The sequence below is a fragment of the Lissotriton vulgaris genome, chromosome 9 (assembly GCF_964263255.1).
Source record: "Lissotriton vulgaris chromosome 9, aLisVul1.2, whole genome shotgun sequence".
NCBI lineage: Eukaryota > Metazoa > Chordata > Amphibia > Caudata > Salamandridae > Lissotriton > Lissotriton vulgaris.
Genome location: NC_141697.1, coordinates 695,895,581 through 695,915,491, shown reverse-complemented (window position 1 = coordinate 695,915,491; position 19,911 = coordinate 695,895,581). Strand labels below are relative to the sequence as shown.

Below are 19,911 nucleotides of genomic sequence, written 5' to 3'. Positions count from 1 at the left end.
GTGTTTTTGAGTCTAAATATTATGTTTAAAATCAGGTTTGATTAATTTGTAGAGAGGTTTAACCCTTTCTGCGTAGTTCAGAATGTAAGTTCTTCCAAAATTCATGATTCCTAGAACTGACTGTAAGTTTTTCAGCATTTTTGAAGGTTAGAGCTGCGCACATTTTCTAGAAAGTTTGCTGCCAGGCTTTTGGCTTCACTTAAAAGTTTGTACCCAAAAATAGGACGTTGAGGTGGCAATTCTTGATTTTTTAAAGCTGAATTTGTAACCCTCTGAGGTGAATCCAAGTATTATGGTGTTCACCCTGGTCAAGTCCCTGTCCAAGTCATCATCTGTAAGATAGATGTCATCAACATAAGATAATGCCTCATCATGGTACGTTTGTAGTAACTCTGTTACTCTGGCTGAAAATAACCCAGGACTGTTCTTGAATCCCTGGGGGAGACGACAAAAGTGTCGTTGTGTTCCCATTATTGAGAAAGCGGTTAAATTCCTGCTTTCAGGTGCGATATTTTGACAGAAGAAACCATTTGAAATATCTAATGTCATTTTATATTTTTTGCGCATAATGTTATTCATCAGTGCTGCACTATGTGCATTTTGTACTGCAAAGGTTTTGCAACAAGAGTTTAAATGTCTGTAGTCCAAAACTAGACGATATGTATTGTCTGGTTTGGATACAGGGAACAAAGGATTGTTCATGGTCGAGGTGCATGTTTCAATCACCTCTTGGTATTCAAGTTGATCTAGGATCTCCTTGACCTGCCTTTTAGATCATTGTTTAACTGGATACTGCTTCTGAGCAGTTGGTTGATTTTTTACAGGATCTTATGGTGAGGAGAATCCTCAACCCATCCCACATGATTTTTATATAATGCTGGTGCCTGGGCCACAGCCCATTTTCTGGCATAGGTGTATTTTTTATGAATAGGAATATGATTTGAGAAGGCTGGCATAATGATCTCTTCGCCATGTGGGCACTCCCTGACAAATTAAGGTGGCCAGTCTTTTACAGCCAGAAGAATTTCATAACCGTTAGATAGTTTTTCCGAAAAGCGTGCTTCTATTTTCCTAGTTATATCACCCTCTATCTGGAGTGTTACTTCATATAACTTATGTGGTGCACTAACCCTGGTATCTGCAATTTCAACCTGAATGCATTCATTCAGGTCCACTGTCTCCAGATCATCCTTCAGGATCTTGCGAGCTATGGTAACCTCTGCTGCGCTGTCCAGCATTGTCTGGGCCCACTCCCCGTTCTTGATTTGTGTCCTCAAGATCCTCTGCATGTCTGATTTTTAGACTTGCTACCTTCTTTTTGGAGAATTGAGTTTTCTTATTTTTCGGAACGTGTTGATCGTCTTTGGACTTCACGCGTTCTTCCTTGTGTTCTGATCGTCCTCTTCTTTCGGATTTCTGCGAGGAAGTCTGAAAGGTACGAGAGGAACGGATATCATTATCTTGATATCTATCAGGTTTTCTCAAATTATCCCTGTTTCTGAGGTTATACCTCTTTTCAGAGGGCTCCTTTTGAGGAGACCTACCTCTGAATTGAGAATGCTTCTCTTTAGGAAGTGTCTGTCTAGTTTTTCCCCATTTCTTTTTAGGAGTAGTGAGTGTGTTTTAAAAGAAAACTTTTTTAAGATTCTCTGGTAATTCTGGTTTTACTGGTTTTCCTCCCAAACTATCTCTTCCTATTTCTTCATAGGAATTTTCTATTATTCTGGCCAGTTCATATGGTTGCTCAGTTACATCAAGTTCTTTTAGTTTTTGGTGGATTGCCACGGATGCTGCTTCACTTTTACTATTAGCTAATATTATAGCTGAGACCTGCTTGAAATCTTTCAGTAATTTCATACCCAGATTTAAAGCAGGCTCTGCCCCATGTTCATTTTGAATTTATTTTAGGACGTCTGCTATTACCGCAATGGACGGAACACCATGTGTTTTTGTGTAGATTGCAGCAAAGACTGTACCCCAAGTGTCACAGTCCTCCAGGTGTGGTGCAACCCCCATTGGTAAACAGATTGTAAGAATCCTGTGTTTCTCATGAGGTGTACTATCAGGAAATACTGCCTCGATCTGAGTAATTTTTTGAGCTAACCAGAATGGAATTTGTTCCCTTTTTGTAGGTAATTTACCGATGACTGATTGTATAGTCTGTGGTGCAATTTTGTTTGTGTTCCCCTGATGAGGGGTCTGCTGTGGAATTCCTATAGCAGGTTGGACTGTTAAAGTCCGCATGACATATTGTATTAATTGTCTATGGATTTTAATTAATTGTTTTAGCTGAGCTAATAGTTCTGGACGTGTCATTTGTTCAATGGCAGGAGGTGGTGTATAGCTAGCTAGTACCGGCCATGTTGCTCCTGGTCTACCTAGTGGACCGAGCCTGGTAATGTGATTTTGATGTTGTAGGGTGCCTTTAAACCAGAGCTGATGCTCTTGGTAAGTTAGTGGCATGGCAATGTCCTCAAAATCAATCAGAGTACTTGTAAAGCGCGCTACTTACCTGTGAGGGTCCCAAGGCGCTGAGGGGAGGGGGGTGCTGCTACTGCTCGAAGAGCCAGGTCTTAAGGAGTCTTCTGAAGGTGAGTAGGTCTTGGGTCTGCCGTATGTAGGTAGGGAGGGTGTTCCAGGTCTTGGCGGTGAGGTAGGAGAAGCATCTGCCACCGGAGGTCATTCGTTGGATGCAGGGGACAGCGGCGAGGGCGAGGCTGGCGGAGCGGAGCTGGTGGGTGGGGGTGTAGAAGCTGAGTCTGCTGTTCAGGTAGGCTGGTCCAGCGTTGTGGAGTGCTTTGTGTGCATGGGTGAGGAGCTTGAAGGTGATCCTCTTGTCAACGGGGAGCCAGTATAGGTCTCTCAGGAGGGGGGTTATGTGACTGCGGTGGGGGATGTTGATGATCAGTCGGGTGGAGGCGTTTTGGATGCGTTGTAGTCGTCGTAGTTGTTTGGCTAGGATTGCTGCGTAGAGTGCGTTGCCGTAGTCCAATCTGCTGCTGATGAGGGCCTGTGTCACCGTTCTTCTTGTTTCGGTCGGGATCCAATTGTAGATCCTGCAGAGCATGCAGAGGGTGTTGTAGCAGGAGGAGGAGATGGCATTGACCTGCTTAGACATGGAGAGGGAGGAGTCGAAGATGAATCCTAGATTGCGTGCATGGTGGGTGTTGGTGCTGTTCCCAGTGTGGTCGCCCACCAGGAGTCATCCCAGGCTGAAGGGGTGGGTCTGAGGATGAGGACCTCCGTCTTATACGAGTTCAGCTTCAGACTGCTGCTCCTCCTCCAATCGGCGATGGCCTTCATTCCCTCGTGGAGGTTGTTTTTGGCAGTGTGTGGGTCCTTGGTGAGGGAGAGGATGAGTTGCGTGTTGTCAGCATAGGAGATGATGTTGAGGTCGTGATGGTGAGCCACTTGTGTAGACGTTGAACAGCGTTGGGCTGAGGGATGAGCCCTGGGGGACGCCGCAGATGATGTTGGTGGCTTCAGATCAGAAGGGTGGGAGGCGGACGCTCTGGGTTCTGCCGGAGAGGAAGGAGGTGGTCCAGTCAAGAGCCTTTTCTTGGATTCCAGCTTTTAGGAGGCGTGTCTTTAGAGTGCAATGGCAGACCATGTCGATGGCGGCTGACAGGTCCAGGAGGAGGAGGGCTGATGTTTCGCCGAAAGGAACGTATTCCACTGGATGTTCCTCTATCTTATAGAAGTGGAACACAAGTATTGTTGGATTTGCTTGTGGAAAGATAATCCATGAATAGAATACCTCTGTCTGCCGATATTCTTGAGCCTCTATGACAAAATTAGATCTCGGTGATAGACCATTTTCTACAAGCTTTATAGCTTTATTGTTTTCCGTACATTTCCCGGGATGTTTATAGCATCCGCATCGTCATGACGGAAACCTGTAGTGTCAAGACCTGGTTAGTTTGCATTTACTGCATTTCCACTGCCCCTGGGATTATCATTGTCGGACATTTTGTTAAAAGTTTTGCAGAGCAAGTTTCAAGGAAAAATAACGATAAGGTGCACAATATTTTGGAACACTGTATCCTTCAACGTTGAACAAACCAAAAACTAATAAAATTGGATTTTCGTCCTACTCAGTTATGGCGGATATTTTATCCTTTAACCCACTCCAGACGTCTATTGGAGTATTTTACGGGAAAAAGGTGTCTCTGTGAAAAGCACGACTGAGTTACTCTAGTATCTAGCGTTAAATTAGTGCCTTACCAAACATTGGGCGCCATGTAGTGTAGTTCCTATATTCCCAATAGGCTCTGCGCATTGGAATAATATATCCTATAGATGTGACGTAGGACTTATGTCTACTAGGTCTCTATCGAATGTATTAGACTTAATTGTGGGTGCCAGCTAGCTCAGAGGTCACTAGAAACTGTCTCGAGTTCACAAGAAGGGATTTAGTTTCTGACAACCGCATAAACATGACAATTTTCTTTCCCCAAGATAAAACTGATCTTCAGAGTCGTGGAAACAATAGATAGATATTTCACTCAGTCAATCAGTCAATTGTGCATGCTTCATTTCATCAGATGTGCAGAGAAATAGATAGATGGGCATTTTCAATAAAAGGTATTTATTGAACAGTCTTCTTTCTCAAGCATAAGAAATGAACTGCTACAATCGTAATACTGGTTGCAAAGTATAACGCGTACAGTAAAAAGAGTAGGATAACATAATACTGTAAGAGCATTGTATGGTTCCTATACCATAGATAAATACATACATAAATAACCAAAGGCTAAAAAGTACTCAACTGGTGTTTCTAAAATACACCTACCCTGGTGTACCTAACCTAAGCCTAATACAAGGGAAGGAGTAAGTGAGGTGTAGCATAAATGTAGTATCTTTTGCCAATAATCTATCCAAGATTTCTCTAAGGGTCTAATCAGCTCCGAACCTTGGTTTAGAATGAAGGAGGTCAGTCTCAGGACTCGATTTCCCAATAACCCGCAAGGGTAGCTTGGAAACACTGGAGCTGGATTTCTCGGCAAGAGAAAAGACAGCGTCTCTCTCAGTGCGTCTGCTGGAGGGTCGGCTTCCTACGGCACTTGCTGTAGCCGGATGCGTCGGGCAAGTTCAAGTTCAAGTTCCAAAATTTGTATAGCGCACTACTCACCCAGAGGGTCTCAAGGCGCTTGAGGGAGGTGCTTTACTTATCAAATATCCAAGTTTTTAGTTGCTTTCTGAAGGAGAGGTGGTTCTGTGTAAGGCGGAGGTGGGTGGGGAGAGAGTTCCAGGTCTTGGCCGCCAAGTAGGAGAAGGATCTTCCTCCCATGGTGGATCTGTGAATTCTCGGAATTGCGGCGAGGGCTTGATTGGACGATCGTAGCTGGCGGGAGGGGGTGTAGAAGGATAGTCGCGTGTTGAGGCATTCGGGACCTAGGTCATCGAGGGCTTTGTGTGCGTGGGTGAGGAGACGGAACGTTATTCTCTTGTTGACAGGGAGCCAATGGAGATCCTTCAGGTGGCCGGAAATGTGAGCTTGTCGAGGGATGTCCAGTATGAGTCTGGCTGAGGCGTTTTGGATGCGTTGGAGTTTTTTCTGTAGTTTGGCTGTGGTACCTGCGTAAAGGGTGTTTCCATAGTCCAATTGGCTTGTGACCAGTGCATGAGTGACCGTCTTTCTTGTTTCGGTGGGGATCCATCAGAAGATTTTTTAAGCATGCGTAGGATGTTGAAGCATGATGATGAGACGGCGTTGACTTGTCTGGTCATCGAGAGGGAGGAGTCCAGGATGAAGCCCAGGTTACGTGCGTGGTCCATAGGTGTGGGTGCGGTTCCCAGGGCCAGTGGCCACCATGAGTTGTCCCAGGCAGAGGGGGATGACCCTAAGATGAGGACTTCCGTTTTGTCCGAGTTGAGTTTTAAACGACTATTCTTCATCCACTCAGCTACTTCTTTCATTCCTTGGTGTAAGTTGGTTTTGGCGGTGTTTGGGTCTTTGGTGAGGGAGAGGATCAGCTGAGTGTCGTCTGCGTAGGAGATGATGTTGAGGTTGTGTCGGCGTGCGATGGATGCGAGGGGACTCATGTATACGTTGAAGAGGGTGGGACTGAGTGATGATCCTTGTGGTACGCCGCAGATGACTTTGTGGCCTTTGATTCGAAGTACGACAGAGCTTCTTGGATTTCTTAAGGTCATTGTTGAACCAGGGGGCTTTTTTGCTACCTTGCTTGATTCGATGTTTTTTCAAAGGTGCAAGTTCGTCGGCGCTATGGGTGATCCATTGGGTGAGGTTAGTGGCTGCTTGGTTTGGGTCCGATGATTTGGTAGGGGGGTTTTGGTGAAGTGATGTGAAGAGTTGTTCGGTGGTGATTTTGTTCCAATTTCTTCGAGGAATAGGTTTTGGGGGGTTGTGGATCGTGGACTTTTTGTAGTTGAAGTGAACGCAGCTGTTGTCCGTCCAAAGGAGAACTGTGGTGTGATCAAAGGAGATGTGCTTGCTGGAGGTGAAGATAGGGTCCAGTGCATGTCCGGCGTAGTGGGTGGGGGTGTCAACAAGTTGATTGAGTCCTAGATTGGCCAGGTTATCCAGGAGGGTAGTGGTGTTGTTGTCGTTTTTCTTTTCCAGGTGGAAGTTGAAGTCTCCCAGTAGAATGTAGTTCTCGGAGGGGAAGGCATGTGGGCTGATGAAGTCAGCAATGTCTTCGCTGAATTGTGTGCGGGTCCTGGTGGTCTGTAGATGAGGGTGCCTCTGAGTGTGGTTTTGTGGTCGGTGTGAATCTGGAAGTGAAGGTGTTCGGCGGAAGCGAGGTTATCATCGAACTGGTCTTGATGCGGATGGTGTTCTTATGGACGATGGCGATGCCTCCTCCTGTTTGGTTGGTGCGATCTTTTCGGATGATCTTGTAGGTGTCCGGGATGGCTATGGCGATGACGGGAGCTGATGAGGCATTCATCCATGTTTCTGTAAGGAAGGCGACATCCGGAGATGTAGTGTCGAGTAGGTTCCAGAGTTCGATTGAGTGTCTATGGACTGAGCGGGTGTTGAGCAGGAAGCACTTTAGGTGGTTAGTGTCGGGGCTCTGTTTGGAGTTTGTGGATTTGGTGTGGGTCCTGACGCAGTCGAACTTGCAGGAGTGGCAGGTGAAGGGTCCATGGGTATGTCCTGGGGCGGCTTGGTAGCAGTTAGGTGGTCGGCGGGGTTGAGGGCTGAGAGTGTTGTGGCGTCATATGTTATGCAGATGGAATGGGAATTGCGGGGGCCAGGGGGTCTGGCGCTGGGTGCAGTCCAGGCGCAGACAGGCGTAGATGGGCTTACCTTTGGCGCACCTTCGGCGCGCATGGGGCGCGACCGCTGCGCGTGAACGCTGCTCGCGAATGCATCTGTCATATGCGGATAGTGGAGGGGAGGGGCGAGGGAGGAGCAGCTGGGAGGTGGGAGCAGGGTGGAGAGCCGGGCAGGGAGGCACAACAACAACAACAAAAACAAAATGGCAGCAAGCCAAAGCGAAACAGGATTGGGGCACAATATGTAAGAAACGCAATGTGAGTGGCAGTGGAACCGGCACAAGGCACAATCAGGCACAAAACCAAAATACAGGCAGCACAGCACAATTGAGCAGAACGTTGCAGCGCACTTTGGCAGACTAGCGCTACGATAATATGCAAATTAGCGATTGGGAAATAGACAAGGCAGCACAGCACAATTGAGCAGATATTTAAAGTGCAATATGGCGATCTAGCGCTACGAAAGTATTCAATTAGTGATCAAAGCAGGCAGTAGTCTGGCAGTAGGCGCTACGATACCAATTCCGCATGCAGGGCAGGGAGCAGCGTGAGGATCGACCGCTTCTGAAGAAATCAGGACGGTCAGTAGATAGTCGAACTGCTCCAAACCAGTGTGTGTTTGCTAAGGCAAGTGTGGGCATATTTATACCTTGAAGGTGCTGCGTTTGACATGATAACGTCATTAAAGTGTCTCAGTTCTTTGAAAACTCCATGAGTTCTTAGACAAGTCAGTATTCAAGCAAGGGGAAGTCCCTAGCTGCTGAAACTGAGTTTTCCAAGAAATCGTTGTGGATTTTCGTAACTAGTGGAAGAAGCTCTGCCGTATTTCGGCTGCATGAGCTATGTCTACATATGGTTATGATTTCTATGCCTACATAAGGATATGGTGATTTATACCTATATAAGAGCATGAATCGGGAAAATTACAGTATGGTCCTAAAATGCTATACAACAATGTGTGAGTCAAATGGGCACCTTTTTGATGATATAGTAAATTGCTATACTCTAGGGAAGCACAGAGTTATAATGACTAATTGGGACTCTATCAAATTCTACACTCTTTTAACACACGATGCAATAGGCGTGTTTGAACCTGGATTTCCTATCTCAAAGAACCTGGATATAGCCATTTCTGTAGTGTCTCATGAAGTCTGTTCTTGTAGTAGGTATTCAAACCATATATAAGAAATAGCAAAAAAGATCCAAAATTTAAATAATCTTCAAAGAATTTGCTAAAAATTAGTACCACGCTGTGTGTCATGGGCAACTTATTGTCATCTCTTTAAGAACTGTAGTTAAAGTTCTCTTTGTCCTCTGGGTTGTTACCTTACCCAGATTCAATTTTAAACCCAGCCAGTAAGAAGCTCTGGAGAAAATGTGATTCACATCTCTTTCACACATAACATACTGGGTATTACCTTTACTTCCATGCTGTCTGCAATAAAGATATCCTTGCTTGTAAATTGACATCAGGGAAATAATTACAAATGCCCTTAACAATTAACAATTAAACACTGTCTGCAAGAAAGATATCCTTAATTGGATACCCACATCAGTATAGTATTCCCATTTGTGCTCCAAGAAAGGCACTTATGCTGAAGACAAATCAGTGAGGTTGTAACAGAAGGCTTCACAGAAGAGGCTAAGGAGGGGTTTGGTGTGTGTCGCAAATGCATATCTCAGCAAAGGGCCATTTCACATAGTGCTATGCATATATTCACTTTTGCCTAGTATAAACATTATTATACATTTCACTAATAACATTGTTAAATTAATCAATCAATTATTCAATTTATAATGGAATGTTTTTGTTTAAAACCATCGTACTGGATATCTTTTATGTGCTTCCAATTCACTCTGAGTCCGGATAAGCCAGTTCTTAGCGTTATGAAAGTATCACCCCTCTCCATTAAGTGTTACAGAAGTAACACTTAGGAACCATTGAAGTGTAGATTAGTCAGTTCATGTCTGACCTGTATCTTTGAATAGCTGTTTAGGTGAAGATGCCAAACAAATGATGTCACAAGATCAAAAACATCTGCAAGCACCTCTACTCAACCTTTGAAACTGCAATACAGAAATAGTTGAGGGAGATCAAAACATAGTTGTCAATGTGCTGGTCTGCAGCCATTATCCTCATATAAGTAGATTTTTCAACAATGGCAGCTCCAGAATGTGCAGAGTGTATGATAAGAAGTTTACATCTCAGAATGTGATGTGTTTTAACTTTTCTCTATGTATAGATTACATAAGTAATATTTTCACATGAATAATCTCCTCTTTCACACAGGTCATGATAACGCTACGACGAATGCTCCTACCTTTTCTTCGGCACCAAGCACCATCACAGCAAGTCCTACAACTATCTCGCCCATGATGACTAATCAAACCAATACTACATATTCCAGTCCAACTAATTCAGGTAATGCTTTGCTATCAGATTGATGCATTTTCATAATGCTAAAAAAAGAACACCCATTCAGAGGTCCGCAAATGTTTATTACATGATTACCAAAATCCACTTTTTCAGTCAGCCTTTAAATATGAGACACTTGGAGGCATCCATCTCTGCAACTTTTACTATTATTATATTAGAATATCACCTAAAGCAACTATTTTTATTCTTGGATGTTTACTTCAAGAGAATGATTCCCCTAATTTTTTCAATGTAATTCTTACTTTCTAGTAGTGATCAGGCAAAAATAATGTAATGGAGGAGGCTATTAATGACAATTATAATTACAAAGGAAGCTGTATTGTATAATTTTCCACATCATCTTTGCAAAGTCCAGTTATGTCATTATTGTTTGCACACATCTTCCTGTGTAGGTACGGGTGGTAACACTTCAATAACGGCAATGTGTGACTAAGTCAAAGATATAAAGCAGGGTTTGCATGTCTGTTTCCCCTATTCACCAAAACATTGAGAAGTCCCTCCTCCTGCTGCCTTCTTTTTCTTCGCTTCAAGGTTAGGGTCTTATAAAAGCATCATGGCTATTCCATTGAGTTTTTTATTTATTGATTAAGATAATCTTCACTTGCAACTAGTCATCATTCTGGGGTTATTTTGAAAAATCATAAGATCCACAGGTTTTAAACATTGAGTGTGTTACAGTGGTGCTTGCAACTTCATGAGAACTCACATTTTAAGGATAGCCTAAGTTGCCATGATATATGTAAGTCGAATGACCACCTTTTTGATGAAATTGATATACTCAAGTGAAGCACAGAGGTATAACGACTAATTCAGACTCTATGAAAATGGGAAAGTGCCAAAAAAGAGAATGATCTACACTCTTTTGACACATGATACAGTAGGCATTGTTGAACCAGGAACTCCTATCTCAAAGAACCTGGATATAGCCATTTCTCCAGGGTCTCATGATGTCTGTTCTAGTAGTCGGTATTCCACATCAGTATAAAAACCATGGATAAAAGAGAAACCATAAAAGAAAAAAACTGTAAAGAGTCAACTAGCTTAGAGATAGGCTATCTTAACTCAATTATCCCACAAACTCCAGAATTTTGTTCTTTTTGTGTTCTGAGTTGCCCTATCCATTTTAGCTATCCTATGTACTGAGTTTACCCACTCACTTTCAAGAGGAGAAATTGGTAGGATCCATTTAATACTCAACTCTCTACGCACCAGAAGAAATAGAGTGAAAATAAGAACTTTATATGCTTTAGGCAATATCCTATTACACTCCTCGACCAGTATTACCCCAAAAATAACCAATGCCAGACTCACCTTAACTTCTTGACTCGCAATTCCCAAAAGCGTCGTACCCACTTTCTGCCAGAAGATCTGAATGGGAGGGCATTTCTAGAACATATGTGCATCCTCTACATTTGCTTCTCCGTACTTTGGACTGTTCCTCACAGCTCGAGAGCCCATTTTTGCCAATCTTCGAGGTGTCCAATATGCCTTGTGGATGGTAAAAAGGTGTTTATTTAATAGTAGAGCAGCTTTCACACAGGACCATAGGAAGGATAAAGATACTTACCATAATGAGTCGAGGTTATGCGGCGGCAGTTCCTTCCTCCAGATCGCTTTTAACAAGGATTTTGGGTCTTCTATGGACTGTATCAGCATCCTGTACCATTCTGATGGCTCTTTACGCACAGGGGGGTGCAAGAAAATGTTAGATTCCCAGAACAAATTTCCCTTACCCCCTTTTCTTGGCATTTTGGTCCAACTTAGTATTTGATAATACTTAAATTTGGAGACAGAACCCTCCTGCATTTCTTGCCAATGGATTAGTTACGCTCCTTCAAAAAGTTGACCCCATCTAAAAATTCCTTTTTCATTCATGGATGCTGCAAGCTGGTGTACCAGTTGATGTTCAATTAGGCGCATAATGGCTATAATACGGTATCTGCAGTAAGACTCTTATTTGATGCCACATTTTGCATGCCCCCTGGAGAATCTTTTAGTCACACTTTTTAAAAGTATTTGGGGTCACCAAATTTGAAAAGGAAAAAACTGGATACATTTGGTGGGCCAAATGTCAGTGCGCGATAGAGTGGGGAAATGTCCGGGGTATCCTTCAACAATTGCCTGAAAATGTTTAAGTTGAAAGCTCTCTGATATTGGAGAAGGTTTGGGCTTGCTATGCCGCTATTTTCCTTTTTCTCCCAAAATTTGTTCCAGGCAATGCTGGGTCTTTTATTCCCCCAAATAAAGCTAGAAAAGAGTCCCCGTACTTTCTTTATCCACTCCTTCTCTTCTTAAATTCTCAAGGGATAGTGTTGAATAAGAAAGTATATTTGGTTAGAATGGACATTTTTAACAGGTTTGATTTACCTAAAAAATATAGAGGTAAGGAATCCCAGATCTGAAGTTGTTTCTTTACTTTGGAAGTGCCCAGATCAAAATTCACCTATGCTAGTTTTTCCAGAGTTTGGACCACTTGAATCCCTAAATATCTGATATTTTCTCTAATTATATCGCCCTGGTAGTTTGTATTCCTGTTTTTTTAAAAATAATCTTTATTATTTTATTTTACATACATTTAGCCTCCGTCCCTTCCCCACCCCCCTTCTCAGACATTTACATTTCAGCATAATATTATTACATAAATCATAATGTTGAAGTATCACATACTAAATTCATCTAGTGCAGCTAAGTTCATCACAGCTAGTAATTACAATACTGGATTATTCCCTGCTATATAACACTATTGTACAATTAGCACCGCTAGGCATCTAGTCTGCTCTCTCTTGAATTTGCATCCATTGGCTTAGGAGATCCCATATATTTAACCCTTTTTTCATTTTTTTTCGTCGTTTCCTTCTATAAATAGCAACCTCTAAGCTACGAGTCGCCAGCAGTGGGGAACACCATTGTTGAAATGCTGGCGGTTTTGTATCCAACCAAGTGGAGGCTGTGCAAATTCTTAAAACTGCCATTGACACAAAAATCAGTCCTTGCATGCTTTTTGGTTGAATATCTCCATCTATACCAAGCAATATTTCTCCCATGGTAATTTCTATTCTTACATTAAAGATCTCCGATAATAAGTCAGATATTTCAATAATCAGCTCCTGTAGTCCAACACATGCTGCAAATATATGTATAATGTCATCTTTATATAGGATAAAGATGCGGATTGCGCACTCCTCTGTTTAATCCTAAACTGAAAAAGTGTGGTGTGCTCCAGGGATATCACTCCCCGACATCAGAAGTGTGGTAATCAGATTAATGTCTGTGGCACTTAACGTAAGTGCCAGCTCCTTGGGCACAACCTTTTAGAACATGTTCCTCTTTGTTATTCCGAAATAAAGAAATGTTTCCACATAAATTCTTGTTTCAGATTCTTCCTTTCATTTATTTCATGTTGTCTTCACATGAAAACGATTTTTCAAATGATTATAATCAACAAATTTCATGCTTTAAAGTTGATACAACACATATAGGTACATCACTACCCAATGCATTTCGGACGGTCTGTCCTTCGTCAGGGGTATTCTGTAAACAAAATGAACATTCTATGTATCAAATCCTCCAAAAAATGTCTAATTACATGTATGTACAACATAAGTGCAGCGAGTTTTAAAAGTGCTTTTAAATCGCTTTTCACATCCCAAGTTATATTCAGTGGTTATTCAATGTGCTCTGTGTGGTGCCCGAGTATTTATAAAAAGTGATAGACTCAGTTACGTGTCTAAAATAGAATATAGCCCATAGTCTCGGTAACCCAACCCTTAGGGTGATCATTCGGCGTGGTTGCGTGTAAAAAATAACGAACATAGCATGAATCTCAAAAGGAAGCAGTAACATGCATTCGTGCGCATTCTTTCTGGAACTTACTTGTGAGGTAGAATAGACCCATGCGTCTACTTCGTTCGCCCCTCGCTACCGAGTGTAGAAAGTATCGCAATATATGCGGAAGTGAAATCACCCGTGTGCTACCAACATAAAAAAAGGACTCTGTAAACGGCGGCCATCTTATAGTGGTGTAAATCCCGAAACGGATAAGAATATGAAAAGCGTTATGTGTAAGTGATATAACAGACGATTGATTTAGAGAAGAAGTGATTTAAATGAGTAAAGGATGTTATTCTTGTGGTGAAAGATCAGTATGGTACATAGCATTTTCAAACATGCACTTTATCACACAAATGTTTCTCAAAGATAACATAAACACTCCATCCGGTCATTTAAACCATAAGGTTTGGAAGATTGCAGGAACTTAATCCAGTGATTTTCGCGTTTCAATAAAAAGTTGTTATTGTCTCTGTCATCACGCTTTGACACGACCTCTACAGCAGCAAATCTGAGTTGGCTGACGTTGTGTTTGTTTTCCTTAAAGTGTTATGCTAGAGCAGATTTTGTATTTTCAGTTCTTATATTGCTCTTATGTTCATTGATGCGTACTTTCAGTTTACGTGATGTTTTTCCAGTGTAAACCAGTCCGCATGGGCATTTGATTATGTAAATTACATTTTCTGTGTCACATGTAGCATTCAATCTTAAATTGATGTTAGTGCCCTTCATTGGATGTTTCATCGATGGCCCTTTTATCAGGTTATTACAATTTTTGCAGTTCAGACATGGTTGGTTGTTTTTATGTTATCTTTGAGAAACATTTGTGTGATACAGTGTATGTTTGAAAATGCTATGTACCATACTGATCTTTCACCCCAAGATTAACATCCTTTACTCATTTAAATCACTTCTTCTCTAAATCAATCATCTGTTATATCACTTACACATCACGCTTTTCATATTCTTATCCGTTTCGGGATTTACACCACTATAAGATGGCCGCCGTTTACAGAGTCCTTTTTTTATGTTGGTAGCACACGGGTGATTTCACTTCCGCATATATTGCGATACTTTCTACACTCGGTAGCGAGGGGCGAACGAAGTAGACGCATGGGTCTATACTACCTCACAAGTAAGTTCCAGAAAGAATGCGCACGAATGCATGTTACTGTTTCCTTTTGAGATTCATGCTATGTTCGTTATTTTTTGCACGCAACCACGCCGAATGATCACCCTAAGGGTTGGGTTACCGAGACTATGGGCTATATTCTATTTTAGACACGTAACTGAGTCTATCACTTTTTATAAATACTCGGGCACCACACAGAGCACATTGAATAACCACTGAATATAACTTGGGATGTGAAAAGCGATTTAAAAGCACTTTTAAAACTCGCTGCACTTATGTTGTACATACATGTAATTAGACATTTTTTGGAGGATTTGATACATAGAATGTTCATTTTGTTTACAGAATACCCCTGACGAAGGACAGACCGTCCGAAATGCATTGGGTAGTGATGTACCTATATGTGTTGTATCAACTTTAAAGCATGAAATTTGTTGATTATAATCATTTGAAAAATCGTTTTCATGTGAAGACAACATGAAATGAATGAAAGGAAGAATCTGAAACAAGAATTTATCTGGAAAAATTTCTTTATTTCGGAATAACAAAGAGGAACATGTTCTAAAAGGTTGTGCCCAAGGAGCTGGCACTTACGTTAAGTGCCACAGACATTAATCTTTATATAGGACACACAGTGGACATACTGTTCCTTTACCGGACCCCCACTTGGCTATCTTGCTTGATATATAAGACAGTTGAAAAAATGTCTTGTAATACTGCGCTTGTAATCTCGCAGACATCAATATAGACTGTGATAATTCATATGATTTAAAAAAAGGTTTCGACGTGAGCCCCAATTTATCCTGCCATTTCAAAAGAAATGTATTCAAATCGTCTGGAAGTGAGGCCATCATACATCCATACATTTCTCCAATTTTTACTACTCTATTTTTGATTATAATTTCCATATTTTGGCTTTTTTTAAATTTAGGTACACCACCCCCTTTCTTTGAAAGAAAATCCCTGATTTGAATGAATTTAAAGAAATCCCTACAACCTACTGTATAGTCATTTCTTAGTTCTTCAAATGACTTCAGTCCAAAGTAGTGTAAAAACACCCTAGTTGTGTGATTCCTGCACTTATCCATCTATTCATACATACATCATTGAATATCTCAGAGAGATTGTTGGTTTTAGATAATAATGTATAAAACGATAACCTCCCAATTAGCAATAATTTTGCACGTTGTTCCAGGCTTTATGGATACCAACTAGTGTTTCAAAACAAACTTTAAATAAAAGCTGTTGTATGAGTGCCGCCATAAGTACCCGCTGACTTCATTACCCAGAATAAGTTCTGGCGGTGTTGGTATGGCACTGTTTGTCTGATTATCCCTGTTTACAGACAATAGTTCATTACAGTAATTCAAGATTGTGGCCCAGCAATACAGTTTAAGATTGAGGAGGGCTAAACTACCTCTATCTTTAGGCAAGGTAATGAATCTGATTGCTCTGCAAGGTCTTTTATATCCCTAAATAAACTGTAAAACATGTTTTCTATGACTTTAAACAATTGTGGTGTAAACTCCAAATTGTCCTGAAAAAATATTAAAATGTTGGGAAAAAAAGCATTTTAATCACGTTACACCTTCCCCCCTATAAATAGATGTAAATTGTTTAGTCTACTAAGATCTTTTACGGATGTTGTATTATTGAATCAAGATTAACCTTCACTAAGCTATCTAAGTTAGCCGTTATGTTGACACAAAGATACATAGCTTTTTCCACTACTCAATCATCTCTCATTGTGAGTTTTACCTTGATTCAGCTTATACCTAGATACATCTCCAAAGAGTTTAGCCATCTTCTATTACCTTTATTGCGGCGACTGGATCATTAGTGACCACCGTTATGTCATCCGCACAAGTCAGTGTTTTAGTATCCCAGATTTGTAACCGTATTGGCGGAATTAATAAATTATTTTCGAGTCTGCAGATAAAAGGGTCAATAAATATTGCAAATAATAGGGCACCCCTGTCTTGTCCCTCTAGTAATATCTATCTTCTCTGAGACTGACCCATTTACCGTCACTACAGCCTCTGATGTTGTATATAGCATTTGGGTTGCTTTGATAAAAGGCTCCCCTATACCACTTCTCGACATTGCTGTCCAAAGGTATTTCCAGGAGACCCTATCAAAGGCTTTCCCAGGATCCAACAGCATGAGTGCCATAGGGTCTCCTGCAACCTCTGCAATGTCAAAAAGTGTGATCACTCTTTTGACATGGTCGGTAGTAGACCACCCTAGGATAAACCCATGCTGGCAACCAGATGCGACTTTATGAATAATTGGTGCCAAATGACTGGCTAAAAGTTTCAAATAGATTTTTGAGTCACCGTTAATCAGGGTGATGGGACGATATGATCAGAGTTCTGTAGCATCTTTGTTCTTTTTTTTTAAAAAACACAATTTTAGCTCGAGACCATGATCCTGGTGGTCGACCACCCTGAAAGATATGTATGAAAAGATCACTTAAGATTCTCTTTAGTGGCTTAAAGAATTTTACATAAAACTCTGTGGGTATACCATCCATCCCAGCTGCTTTCCCTTATCTAGACTATTCATTGAAAGTAAAGTTTCTTCCCACTGTGGTATAACATCTAAACTGTTTTGATCCTCTTACCCTAATCTTAGGGATGTGGTCTAATCTAGATATTCCTCAATCTTATCCTGTCGTATACCAGTCTCCTCATATAAATATTGATAGTATCTTTGAAATGCAGCTCTTATCTCTTTAGAATCATTCTTTCGTCCTTATCTCGGGTCTTTAATCTCCCTTATTAAGTTGCTGTATTTTGTTGTCTAGTACGTACAGCGAATTGATGACCAACTTGTTCACTCAGCTCATATGTAATTTCCCTATTCGTTGTGGCCTTAATTATCGCTTTTTCCGTAAAGATGTCGGTAATAGCATTTTTAGCGATTGACACCAATTTTAATTCCCTTTCAATTTTCTGACCCTCTTGTACAGCCCTTATCAGACCCTCCTCGACTATAGCCCAGGGCCGGCTCTAGGCTCATGGTGGCCCTGGGCAGGGAGCGTAGGTAGGGGGCCCGGAAGAGGGGGTCCGGGCGGGGCAGGGGCGGGGCGGAGCGCGCAGGCCAGTAAAGAGGGGAGGGGGTCAGGGAGTTTAGAAGTGGAACAGAGCCGGAGGCCGCCAAATCCCTGCCAGGGGCCACCACGCAAATATGTATCCGTCCTCAGAGGATTAATATATTAAGGATATATTGGCGTGGTGGCCCCTGGGGTTTGGTGGCCCTGTGCAGGTGCACAGCTTGCACATGCCTAGAGCCAGCCCTGTATAGCCAGATTTATTTGTAGTGCCCCCATGTCCTGTTTAGCCTTTTTATTAGGATTTACTGAAAATCGTAGCATCTCCCCTTTTATTCCCGCTTTTATAACATCCCAATCGAGAAGCTGCCCAGGTTATCTTGCAAGAACTCTGATATTCATTTATTCACATGTTGGCAATATTCATTATTTAGCAAAAAAGCTCTCTCAAAGGTCCAGATGTTCAACTCACTGTTCATTCCTCCATCTTCTAGGTTCATAATTAAAGGATTCTGGTCCGATAAACCCCATGGTAATCTGTCTATTGAGCAACTAGAGTTTATGGTACTCAAAACAAACATATAATCTAATCTAGTGAATTTTACATGTGGATTAGAGAAAAATGTAAAGCCTGGATCATTTGGATGTTTTGTTTGCCAACAGTCTATCAAGCCATGAGTTTGGCATAATTCTTTGTTGGCCTGGAATGCTTTTGGTTTCCTCCCCTTGTATCTAAATTGAGGCTCTAATGACCAATCACAAGGGAGGTTTAGATTATAAAACTATCAGAGGGAGTGGCCAATGGGTCAGTTCATTGGAGATATATTCCAATATGCTCGGATCATCCATAACACTTCCATATATTGTACATACCGTAATTTTTTTATCATTGTTAAATTGGCATTCTATAATTGCCCATTACCCATACTAATCAGCCGATGACCTATCAAATTGTATCTCGCTCCCTTTTGCCAGAATGGTGACCCGCCCTGGTCCTTGTACCCTGTGTTGTTGCTGTAATCAATCTATATCTTAGAGTTTTAAGTAGCTGCCGTTGTGACCCCTCGATGTGAGTCTCTTGAAGACAAATAATATTAGCCCTATTGCTTGTAAGCCCACAGCTACCCTTTGTCTCTTTTTCAGATCGTTAAGACCACAACTATTGATAGCGAGATTCTTCAGTTTAACCATTAAAGACTATATCTTTATCTGACTGCTTATTAATCTCCTTTAGGATTAATAACCCTTTATGCCATTCCTGGTTTTTAATCTGCTTGCTATACCATAATTCACTTTTCTTAGTTGCACAATTTATATCTGTCCGCTGTCTGAGATCTCTCTTCTCCCACCCATACTCCACCCCCCTCCCCACCCTTCCTAAGGCAATCAGGCTCAATCCTGAGCCTGTGTGACAAAGTCTGGATCAACCTCACCACTCTCCACCTTCCCCGCTTCCTCCCGTGCTCAAAATCACAAACAACAGCAAAAAGAGAACAAAGAAATCCCTCGTTATACTAAGAAAGCAATTTTGCAACCCACACATATTTTACCAGTTGAGGCCTTCCTAAGTAAGTAAACATTTCAGCCAAACAAATCATTCCATATTACAGTATATGAAATATCTTAGACTCTGCTTCCTTAATCCCTCCCATCGGTATAGCAACTATTATTTATTTACTCTCTGTAGTCCTTTTCTTCACTGTTGAGATCTCATCTAAAAGTTTCTGGGCTTGTATTTCAGATGTGAAGTAATAGTTCCGCCCTTGAGAGATGACTTTTAGCTTAGCCAGGTTCTGTAGACTGTAACTCTGGCTTTTTGAAAAGGAGTTACAAAAAGTCTCCATCTCCTTTCCGCAGGGGTATGTGCAAAGTCTGGTTTTGCGAAAAAGGAGTAGTTCACCAACATCCTCTTCATGTTGGGTCTAGCAAGATCAAACACGGCCTGTCGGCGCATGAAATTTCTAAAGTATATTAAAATAACACAAGGGTGCGCTTGAGTGTTTGTAGAGCGATTGGGTAATGTGAAAGGAAATCTATGTACCCGTTAAATTTCCTTATCCCACTTCCAGTGTGCTAATTCTGGTAGGAAATGTTTCAGCAGGGTTATTGTGAATTTCCTAATATCATTGCCTTCGCTATTTTCTGATATTCCGAACAGCCTCAGGTTATTGCGGCGTTGACAATTTTCTGCCTCTTCTAATTTCCACATTACATCCT

The 19,911-nt window shown here is 41.6% G+C and overlaps 1 protein-coding gene across 1 annotated transcript in view; it reads left to right on the top strand.

Moving 5' to 3' along the window:
* LOC147692124 (mucin-12-like) overlaps positions 1-19,911 on the top strand; it is a 587,862-nt gene that overhangs the window by 8,570 nt on the left and 559,381 nt on the right. Inside the window, exon 2 of the mRNA XM_086936740.1 lies at positions 9,536-9,667. Coding sequence (XP_086792866.1) covers positions 9,536-9,667 — 132 coding nt within the window. The remainder of the gene's footprint in view (positions 1-9,535; positions 9,668-19,911) is intronic.